Source organism: Lipotes vexillifer, unplaced genomic scaffold, assembly GCF_000442215.2.
Source record: "Lipotes vexillifer unplaced genomic scaffold, Lipotes_vexillifer_v1.1 scaffold230, whole genome shotgun sequence".
NCBI classification, from domain to species: domain Eukaryota; kingdom Metazoa; phylum Chordata; class Mammalia; order Artiodactyla; family Lipotidae; genus Lipotes; species Lipotes vexillifer.
The window spans coordinates 52531-64155 of record NW_006775143.1 but is presented as its reverse complement, the minus strand read 5'-3'; the positions used below and the strand labels follow the sequence as shown (position 1 = coordinate 64155).

The following is an 11625-nucleotide window of genomic DNA, read 5'->3' as shown; positions in this document are numbered from 1 at the left end:
CACGCTCAGTGTTCAAGACTTTTAGGATAACTTCGGGTGCAACTCCTCATCTCTGAAAGCTGAAGTGTTAAATTTCGTAAAATAAAGGGTCTAGGTGAGATCAGAGGCACTTACTGAAGGTTTGTAGTATTCTAGAATGTTCAAGAAAGATCATTAACGGAACTGTGAAATATTATTCAAAAGTGTATGTGAAGTCTCCATAAAACAGTCTCCATAACACTTCTACATGGAGCCATTTATGCCAAGAAGAAAATGGCTTTGACAAAAGTTTTAAATAAAAGCTTCTGACCACATTTTTATTGGAAAAGAGTCCAGAGCCTTCACATTTCTCAAAAAGATCCGCAATTCCCCCAAAAGTAACTATGACTTTTGGGTTGATTTCCTCCTCATTGGTTCAAAACTGTCCCATCCCACTCCCTGCATCTATCTGTCTTGATCTGTGAGTTATTGAGAGGAAAGAGGGTTCCAAGCCAGTCAGAGAATGTACCATATGCCTTGATGCAGAATGCTTACCATTAGATCCAATACCGAAAAGTGAGGGATGACCTTACACTTCAGGCCCTGATAATGATTTGGAAAGACAGGGATATTGAGAAAGGAGAGTTCATTCAGGTAACTTCTTCCATCTGTAGGTTCTCAGGTTGGCAGAGCTGGAGCCACTCTGTTCTTAGGAAGAGAGTACTCTCTGCTCAGCCTGAGCTCATTATAACCAACCAAAGATTTGCATTGACCTTCAACCGGAAAAATGCCTATATGGAAGATTTTGGTGACATAGAAAAGAAAGATAGAGGAGAGAGAGAGAATATTTGCATATGAGTTTCTGTACAATTATTAGCTTATTAGTTTAAATGTCATGGAACTGATTCTTGTCTTGGTTAGGAGGTTAGACTGGACAGTCTTTTACTTGGAGGTAGTGAAAAGAGAACTGTAATCATGGTCAGTGTTCAAAACTTGTAGAATAACATCGAGTATAACTCTTCATCTGTGAAAGTTGAAGTTTTACAGATTCTTAATGACCCCTTTAGCCTAAAGAGACTATGGTTCTATGTGTCCAGTCTTCTCTCCACTTTCCCTGCTGAATTGACCATCTTTAATCCTAATAATGTTTTTGCCTTAAAGTCCACTTTGCTATTAACAGTACTACATCAGCTTCCTTTTAGCTAATATTTGTCTAGGATACCTTTACGCATCTTTTTATTTTCAAACTTCTTTCCCATTACTTTTTTTTTTTTTTTTTTTGCGGTACGCGGGCCTCTCACCGTTGTGGCCTCTCCCGTTGAGGAGCACAGACTCCGGAAGCGCAGGCTCAGCGGCCACGGCCCACGGGCCCAGCCTCTCCACGGCATGTGCGATCTTCCCGGACCGGGGCACGAACCCGTGTCCCCTGCATCGGCAGGTGGACTCTCAACCACCGCGCCACCAGGGAAGCCCTCTTCCCATTACTTTCAAAAGTTATAACTCGTAGTCTGACCACCTCTGTCTCTTTACTGGCAAGTTTTGTCCAAGTACATTTATTGTGATTATTTGTGTGGCAAGTTTTGTTATTATGTCTGTTTATGTATTCAGCTATTTTAATGATTCTTTTGTTTCTCCTTTTCTGCCTTCTTTTTAATTAAAAAACTTTCCCCCTATTAATTTCAAAGTTACACTGTCTCCATCTATTATTTTAGGGGTTAATTGCTTCTCACGCTTTGACTCTCTGATAGCTTCCCCCAATCATTTATCACCATCTAGTGGATACACATTATTCTTCTCACTTTCTTTCCACAAACAGAGAATAGGAGAAAATGTTTGTCATTGAGACAAGTTTATCAACATAGACAACCCAATAAGATACTCTACATTTAAAATATATCCTTGGAATCGGATAATCCCAAAGACTCTTTCCTTCTTTTGTGTCAATTTGTTTTACTTCCTAATCTTTCTTCCACTTTGTGACATGTAGTGCCTGTGCAGCTATGATTTTAATCAATGAAGGGAGACTTTGCTGTTAGTGTGAAGTCTTCTTGTCCTCCTCTTTGAAGGGGGCAGATATGCCAGGGTCCAGAATTTTCCAGTGATTTTGATAGCTAATTAATGGCTTTCTGTGGTTTCCATGGCAATGCCATGCTTTGCTGCCAGGCTTATCCAAATGGGTACTCTGTTCACTCTTTTACCTTAGCATCGGCCTATTAATCAGACACCATAGGTCCTTGGTTGCTGCATCAAACTGGTAAACACTAACTGAATTAAAATCTCACTTGAGGGCTTCAGGCTTCTCTACCTCCCAGCTGGAGGGGAACCTTGTTAGCTCGAAGAGCGGGACCCAAGCAAAAGATACTTGGAAATCCACATAACTTTGTGTCCTTTTATGGAAAAGTATTTTCACTTCACCTTTGAACAAATATTTCGATGTTTGAATCTCTTGACTCTCTGTGTCCTTGAAAATTTATATATTTCCCTGATCTTTCCAATCATCTGATATTGCTGTATTCTCTTTGTAATATAAAGTGATGTAATTACTATTGTTAGGGTAACGGGAAGAAACCTTTCTTACACACACACAAGCACACACACACACACACACACACACACACACACACGTTGGTAAAGTCTGGGGAAGGACTCGGGTTGAATGCTATAATTGAATTCAGATGAGGATTAGGTAGCACAGTGCATAGGAAGATTGCCCTGTTACCTGTAAAGGGCTGTGTAAATATAAGGGGTTATTACATTATGAGTATTTGGAACTTCTTGGAAGGTAGAGATGAAAGAGAAAGGAAGAGAGACAATTGAATTCATTCTTTAGGTTATAAGGATTATGAACGGTTATTTCAACTTCTCATTAGAGTCGAAATCCTCACTTTCCTTGGAAGGATTATCATTTAAAAGGATACCCTTTGACACTATTATTTTTACTATTTTAACTGACCCTCAAATACCCATGCATATTTATTCCTTTGTGCTTTTGCATTCTCTGTTCCTTTGGCCCTTCTGCTCCTTGTTATTTGCCCAAGTCCTATTCATTTTCAACACTCAGGATGAACATGTCCATATAAAGCCTGTACCAACTGCATGAACAGAATTCATAACTTCACGTCTCCTCCCTCCCTGTGTGTGACCCCACAATAGCACTCATCATAGTGTACTGTAATTACTGTTTACTTTTTAATTGGTTCATATGTCTCTTTCATTAATGTGTGAATGGCACAAAAGCATGGACCATTTCCTTCCAAATCTCATTTTTCTGGCATGCCTCATTCATCTACTAGGTGTTGAAGACATGTTTAATAATTTACTGACTTTCTGCAAAATCTTGTGCTTGGTAAATAGCTGCTATGTGACCACTGGCAGGAAGAATTTCCAACCTAAATGAACACCGAATCCTCTCAAAATCTGAGGTCAAACAACTATGTTGGTGTGAAGTGCACATTAAGTGTTAAAGTTCGTATCAAAATATATGCTAATTCATACTAAAAACTGGAACATTACATTTGGAATTTCACTATGCAAAAAACAGGATATATCTTCCCCTCCACTCCCCCCTGCACTGAAGCTAGCTTAAATAAGCTAGATAATTCTTTACCTCTTCTGCACTGAAGCCCTCTCCTTTCATCTTAAAATAAACTATTGGGGGGGGGGGTATTCTCTTTGAGTCTTATTATTACAGACTCTGGTGACCCCTGAGATAGTTTTTGTATTTTATCTACAAAAGCATTGACGTGAGGAAAAAATGCACATTCTAAAACTGGAACCAGTGAATGGAAGGTACACAGAAGCTGGTAAAGGTACAGAAGCACCATCTAATAATTAGATCTATTTTATAACACAAGCTGGAATGAGCACTATTGCTCTCCCCCAGTGAAAGGGGAATCCAAGGAACATGGAAGATAGATCTAATGAGCTTCCTGTTCCTGGAATGGTCCAGTTAGCAAACAGGGGTATCTCCCAAAGACAGTAAAGAGATTTGCACTGGGCAGACGTTGAGACCAGAAGAGTCCTATTTTCTCTCCCAACCCTGAAGTGTGTGGTCCTGTTTCTCTGCCAGTTTGGAAATGAAGATTCGAAGCACCTCTAGCTAGTACCGCCCTAGCAAAACGATAAATGCAGAGAGAACTGGTAAGAAATGGTATTTGCCCAAGTCCTCTACAGAAGTGCTTTGAAATGAGTTTTCTTTCTTGCATCTCACCTTTCAGTTTAAACCCCAAGTCCCAGACAAGGCTTCTCAGTTTTCAGCGATGCCCAAGAAGTGGCAGTGTTAGTGTATTTGTGTGTCTGTGCGTATGTGTGTGTATTGAGTTCAAGGACCTTTTTTTAGATACCCACTTGGGGAAGTCAGCCTGGCAGACCAATGCAATATTAAAACCTACCCTATTTTACTTTGGTTATTGATTTTTCATCAAACAAAAGTTTAATATGCAAAGCATTTCTAGGAAATCTGACACCATTTCCTTTTGGAGACGGTAGGTAAAAGGGGTTTCTTGATTAAAAGAAAAAGAACTATCAAAACAACCTGAGGCTGAAAAACATTCATCCCTTGGCAGTTTAGTTGGAGTAAACAACAAAAGTGGCCAGCATGATTCGGAAGGAGTCAGAAAGCAGGGCTCAAATCGCTACTCAGCTATGCAGTAACCACGTGTAGCCAAGGGCATGCCATTTCTCTCTGAGGCTATTTCCCAAACGGAATCAAGGAGGTCACTAAGCTGATATCCAAGGTTCCTTACTGTTTTGAACACGCTGTGACTATGTGAATGCCTCTCCCCCCCAATCCCATCTATTGTCCAGCTTCAATTTATTCAGCGTGAAAGAAGCTATCTGGGTGAGGCAGAATTGTCATTGCATCCCCACCCCTGTGTGCAAATGAATCAAAAGAACCACAAGGAATTAAGGATAAAGAGGAAAGAAATCATAACCGAAGAAATATCTTCTTTATCTATGTCCATTTCCTCCCACAAGGAAAAATGGCAGTGTCGGTTGTACATTACATATAGCTTTCTTTTTAGTGTTTAATCTTAGCACCTGCACAGCAGAGATCTTTACCATTCATTGCATATGCTCTCTCTCATCTCCCCCCTCAATACAGCACCTGAGGCCTAAGAAGCAACTCCCTCCAAGCTCCTCCCAAGGCTGAGACCCTTCCTCACGACAGAGTATAGAAATAACAAACATGCCCAACGGTTTTATACAGTTGCTAGAGTGTTTTCGTTTCCAACGAATGAAGATTTTTTCCTCCTTCCCTTTGAATATTAATTACATTTTACAAATTTGCGTTTGTTCTGCTTTGCTTGGCTCTGTTCTGTTTGTACAACAAAAGGGAACGTCCGTGGCAAAGAGTACAGGTTAACAGAGCTTGGCTGTCATCTGGTCCGACTGTTTGAGGATCTCGGTGTTGTAGAGGTCCAGCGCGTGGTTCACCCTGATGATCTCGCTGCTGGTCAGTTTCAGGCGGTGTTTCAGCATACACGAGAACAAGTCCAGCTGCGGCTTCCCCGGGGCCACAGGCGGGGCCAGGCGATTGATTCGGTCCCGAATATCTAACAAGAGGAGCATCACCGACGAAGAGGAGTAGAACTGGCCGCCCTGCGTGTAGGACTGGTTGACCTGCTGCACGGCGCTGCGAAGGAGGTCGGCGTTGAACCTCAGGCTGTACCCGAACACCTGCACATCCGAGATCTTGATGTAGAACTGCCTCTTGGAGGGATCGGACAGGTCCACAGGGCCCTGGCCGGTCTCATTCCGCAGGAGGGTAGGTAGCCGAGTCCGACTACGTAGGTAGATGTGGACCGTCTCAAAAAACGTTTTCCACCGATTGCCCAGCAGGAGAGTCCAGTTGTAGCACTGGCTGTTCTGGAGACGGATCTTCTCCCAGCGCGGGTAGCCGAACTCCCCGAAGGGCATGTTCCAGCCCTCTGAGTGGCTCCCGCTGAAGGGGTTGACATAGACGAAGAACATGGGGTCCAGGCTGCTGTTGCGCATCTGGCAGATGCGCATGGACATGCCGATCACCATGTGGATGAAGTCCATGCGGTTCTTGTTGCTCTTGAGAGTGAGGGACATGCGCTTGCGCCACCGGGGGTCAAAGAAGGTGTCGAGACGGATCTCGTTGCTGATGAAGGTGGTGTGGACGTAGAGGCGCGAGTCCATCTTCTGCAACAGGTACTTTAGCTCCAGGTCCTGGAAGTCCAGGTCGGTCTCGAAGCTGATGAACTGCTCGCTCCGCTCCGAGTCCACGTTCTGTGGTTCGCAGCGGCCTCGATATAGCTTGTAGCCCTTGTTGCAGGAGCCGCAGAGCGAGATGTTGGCCAGGCTGCACATGGCACAGCTGTTGTTCCCTCCGATGATGCAGGGGATGGGGCGCTGGCACAGCGTGGTGCTGCCGTGGCACACGCAGCTCCTCTGGCTCTCCAGGAAGGTGCCCCAAAACCCGTTCTCATTGCAGTAGAGAAGCGACTGGACCCTTGCAAGCCACTGCTGAATTGTCCTGAGGGGTAGAGGTGAGATGGAGAATGTTAACCATCATGGGTGGGCTTGCGGTTTTCCAGCTATTAATGCAAAGTGGGGTTATGCTTATCCAACTGCTAATGCAAAGTGGAGCTGCCCAAAGAATGAAAGGACTGGGTAGAACAGTTATCGTAGGAAGGGCACCTGTGATAGTACTTCAAGAACTACACTGTAGTTCCTGGTAATGCCACAGAGCAGCTACTCGACCTTGTACTCTACCCTTCTAATGTTCAATGTCCTCATCTGTAAAGGGAAGGGGTTGGAGTGAATGTTCTTTGAAGCCCTTGCAGCTCTATAATTGTATTATTCATTCGTCCCGCGGACGTTTGATTCAGAAAATTAAAGCGTATGAACTCAAAAACCCCTGCCGGATGACAACAGATTGTAAAAGATCGGCAATAAGACGAATTTAGGGGTTACTTCTTTTAACCTGCACCAGGTGTTTCAACCCTCTTCACAGATTCCTCCCATGACGTTATATAATATCCAAAAACTTCAACAAAAACAAATTATATTTTATATTACTCTGGAGATCAGGAAGTGCTTCCATATTTATGATCTTATGTGATCCTCCTAGTGGCTTTTCAGAACAGGTAAGAAAGATGTTATTTCCCCCATGTTTTCCAGAGCTCCAAACGCTCAGGTCAGTGAAATTTCCGTCACAACATGTACCTCTAGTCCCCCCCTCTCCACAGCCCCTCAACACGTTTATAAACAAACCCAAGCCTGTCCCCAGATTCCGGCCTCTGAAACATTCCAGTGAAGGTACATACTAGATCAGATAAGAAGCAACAGAAGAACAGGTAAAAAGATGTAAGACAGTCAGCTCAGTGGCCTCTCATCTTTCCTCATTTCTGCGCAAGTCCCCTCTTCCATGCTACGAATAATCCCTTACATGTGTCTAGCACTTTTTACCCTGCACAGGGTACATTCACTCCCATTTCCTCACTTGAGCTTCACAACCACATCCCCAAAATAGCTTGGGACTTGAGGTCAGTCCGAGATTGTTTCAAATCCTGGCACCTCCACTCCTGAGCCAAGGGAATGCTGGCAGTTTCTTTCACCTTCCTAATCATTCCCCCCACACCGGGCTGTGGTGAGGATGACATGAATTTTTTTGTGAAGTCTTTGTCCCTAACTTGGTAGGTGTTAGGGACTCCATAAAAGTTAGTTCTTGTTATTCCTGCCAAGGGACTCGCAGCTCCACTTTCTAGACATGGCAAGAGAAGCTCAGAGGTGAAATCTCCTGGCTCGTAGCTCTTCAAACAAGAGTCAAGGAAGCCTTTCTTAAGGCTCTCACGTGCTGTGGTGATGTTGACGATGATGATGACCGTGGCGGCAGTGGTTCCTGGTCCGCATTTTTGAAAACTGGAAATGGAAGCCCTTTTGCATTGTACTGCGTCTGGTAGGAAGTGCTAGCGATCTACCTATTCTGTCATTTCCACTGCCAAGCCACAATCACCAAGCCCAAGAACCATGAGGTAGGCAGTACAGCCTGATATTGAAAAGCATGTGCACTGGCCCAAGCAGAACCGAGTGGGAGGCTCAGTTCTGTAACCAGGAACAAGATACTTTGTGTCTTTGAACCTCAGTATCCATATCTAAAAAGAGAATAATAAAGCCCATCTTAGGCAGTGAGGGAGAGGATTGAATGAGACGGTGTATTTAAAGCACTGAGCACAGAGCCTGGCACAGACCAACTATTAAAAAGGTAATAAGAAGTACTCTCATCCAGAGAATAAGCTCTTCCTTTGAAGGTACTGAGACACACTCTCAGGGATTTCACCATCCCTCTGGGGTTGGAGGGAAACCATTTGGTTAGTGGAGACATTTGAAAATGGATACTGTTGAAACGGCTTCCCAGGATGCTGTGCTTTAAAGGAGGTGTTTATCAGCTGAGAGAAAATGGAGGAAAAATTAAAGCGCTCTTTGAAACAGCTCTGCCTTTTAACTCTACAGAACGATCCTGGCTTTGGCAATGAAACCTCCCTCATGACATTCAAAACACTGTATTGAAACCCCTGGTTTTTTGGGTCAGTTTCCCCTCCAGGCTCTAAGGCTGGAGAGAGGGGACCCCTCCTTCCCTGAGCATCTAGCCCAGAGCCTGGCTCTAAATAAATGTTTGCTGAATGAATGGACAGACAAAAATTCATAGTTTTCTTATTTTTCACTTAAAAAACAAACAAACAAACTCCTCTTCTCTCTCCCGAACTGCTGAATTAGTTTTCAATACCTTTCTGCACCCGCACAGCTCCAGGCCTCCCCGGTCTCTGCTTCGTGGGACCAATCCCATTACAGCCTGGAGAACAGCAGCGGGCCCAGCCTTCAGGAGACGAAGCTGGAATGATAATGAGCCGTGCGGCTCCCAGCTCCCCAACCAGAACACTGACTGAATATCGCCTATGAGTCATCTGATATTTTTGTGAGCCGCAGGGGCACGCCGCACGTCTCTGATTGCGTGTGGTTCCATCTGACGAGAGCGTCATTTCAAAATGCCCCTTTCAAATGGCCCACACTTGCCCCGTCACTCCCTCTCCAAGTGACAGGACAGTACCCCATTTAGAGCTCCTCTGTTCCCATCTGCAAGGCATTCTATAACCCCGTAGAGCGCCCCCTTTCTCGTGTCTCATCATTGGGACCCTTTGTCAGGACCGCATCCCCCCACTCCTTGAATCAATGCCTCATTGTGGCTGAGCTCTCAGCATTCTCAGTGAGGGAAAGGGGAAGATGAAAGTTCCTCCCGTAGAGCGCCCCCTTTCTCGTGTCTCATCATTGGGACCCTTTGTCAGGACCGCATCCCCCCACTCCTTGAATCAATGCCTCATTGTGGCTGAGCTCTCAGCATTCTCAGTGAAGGAAAGAGGAAGATGAAAGTTCCTGGTGAGGCTGCCACAAGCAAAGGGGCGAGTGGCCAATTAGGATTCCAGCCCTGTCGAGCAGGAGGGACTGGGGACAGAGGCCCTCTGAGGCGCAGCAGAGAGCTGCCTGGCACCTGCATCTCCTGACCTCAGAATAATCGTGAGGTTGTGGGCTGTATCAAAGAAGGCATTAATGATACTGCGAGAGGACTGAGAAGAGGCGGGGCACGGGGAGGGGGGCTGGGAGCGCGAGGCCCAGGCAGAGAAGAAAGAGAGAATGGAGGAGAGAGGTGGGGACTGGGGAAGCGTGAGGAGAGAAGGAACGGCCTCAGTGATGGAGGTGGAGGGGGAAACAGGGAGCCCGACCCAGGTGAGCAGACGGGGGCTGTGGACGAGGAGGGCTGGAGAGGGGAAAGGTGACGGGATGAAATTAGTGTGGGCAGGATGGAAACGAAGACACTCAGCCAAGCCTTCATGCGTCGTAACTCCCAGAATCAGGGAACGTGGACCCCGGATAGGCCATGGGAAGGCAAACCATCCTTTTCTGAAAGGGGGGTGGGGGTCAGACGGAGAGCAATGTTATTGGTGAGCCCCGATTCCCAAGGTCAGTGAACGTTCCTTAGATTTCAGTCCTTCATTTTGAAGAGAGCAAAACCAGAAAAAACAAGCTCATCCCAGTTTTTTGCATGCTTGTCCTTAGCACAAGCAACTTCTGATAATGAGGAGGCCACCTCAGTCAGAGCAATCTCCTACACCTTCTCCATCTCCAGCCAGTGGGTAGTAACTGCTGATATTCAGAAACCCTGCCATGCTGGAAGGCATGCAGCACCTTAAACCAGCCAAGGGAATCAATGGCTCACAACCACCGAGCGCTCACTGTATACCAGGCGTTGTGCCAGAGCTCTCCCAGAGCAGCACGGATAACCGTCCACAGCACAGGTGAAGAGAGTGAGGCCTTGAGAAGTGGGATAACTTGTCTGACATCACAGAGTCAGTCCACGTTCAAATACCAAGTTCTCTAACTGCAGCACCAGTGCACTTTCCGACGTACCAGAACGGAAAATTATAACGACAAAGCCAGCAAGAAGAAGGAAGCAGGCCACAAGAAAAGTATATTGAAATAATGGAAAAATACTGAAACTCTGAATGTGTGAAGGGCCTATTATCACATTCCTTGCTTCCCCTGGACCTGCCGGGATCCCTGTCCTCCATTCACAGATAGTTGGAGCTCACCGACAAGCGCTCAGGGAGAGGCTGGGGACCAGGGCTAAGAGGGAACGCGATCTATAAGTACCATTTCCCAGGCTAGCTGGTGACAGCCCACCTCAACTCTGGCAACAGAGGAGCGGCTTAATAGGCCAGCTCCAGTGAGATGGGGTGGGGGCAGTTTTCACAAAGGGCTGACACAGACCCACTGCAAGGCATTCAGTGTGTGGCAGTGAGGACCGAGATTTAAGATGCTTTCCTCTGTCCCTGGGGATCCAAGGCATCTTCTCTTTGCAGCCAAAGCTGAACTCCAATACATCCAAATCAGCATCTTTCTGCTGGATGGGATTTCAGTTCATTATGATGGGAGGGGCGGGGGGAGCAGGGATGAGGGGAGGGCAGGAAGCTGCATTTTTATTCCTAAAGCTGGAAAACCCTGGGGCCTGGTAAGTAGGCTCCCACAGAGGTTATACATGAAGCTGCTTGGACCACAGAAGCAGAAAACCTTCAAGAAGAAGCCTTGGAAATATCCAGCCCATCTCCCTCACGTTTAGACCTGAACATTGAGATTTAGTTGCTTAGGTGGAGGATCAACGTTTCTTGAGTGCTTTCTATATCGTGGCAGTCAGCCTTTATCCTTACATCAGCCTCATGAGATAGGACTCCTTTGAGAGGAGGAGAGGGCATGAGAGACCAGAGAGGGACTGTGACTTTCCCAAGGTCACACAGCATGGACGTAGAAGATCAGAGCTCAGGATCTCTGGATCCAAAGCCCGTTTTCCCTCCATTCCCCGCTGTACTTTTCCTACACTCTCAAACCCAGGCTGGAGGAGAAGCTAGGCTCCGGGCCATGGGGACACCTCTGCTGCTCCCCTGCAGGCTCTGTCTTTGCCTCAGCCAGGATTTTCTGGCGACCTGACAGGCCTCCTGGTGACACAGCTGGAGTCGCTCATCATTTGGAGGACAGAGGCTATGCCACCCAGGGCTTCCCATCAGGGCTTTCAACAGGGCACGCCTCCCTTTCGGAACCACCTGGTGGGAAGCCCAGGCTGGGATTCCTAATTCAGGCAAACTTCCTGCT

At 46.2% G+C, this 11625-nt stretch overlaps 1 protein-coding gene across 1 annotated transcript in view; it reads right to left on the bottom strand.

The window, feature by feature from the left end:
* Nucleotides 1-4882: 4882 nt before the first annotated feature.
* BRINP1 (BMP/retinoic acid inducible neural specific 1) overlaps nucleotides 4883-11625 on the bottom strand; it is a gene marked incomplete at its 5' end in the record, with an annotated part of 57900 nt that continues 51157 nt past the window's right edge. The window contains one exon of the mRNA XM_007449799.1: nucleotides 4883-6460. Within this exon, the coding sequence (XP_007449861.1) occupies nucleotides 5320-6460 (1141 nt within the window). The remainder of the gene's footprint in view (nucleotides 6461-11625) is intronic.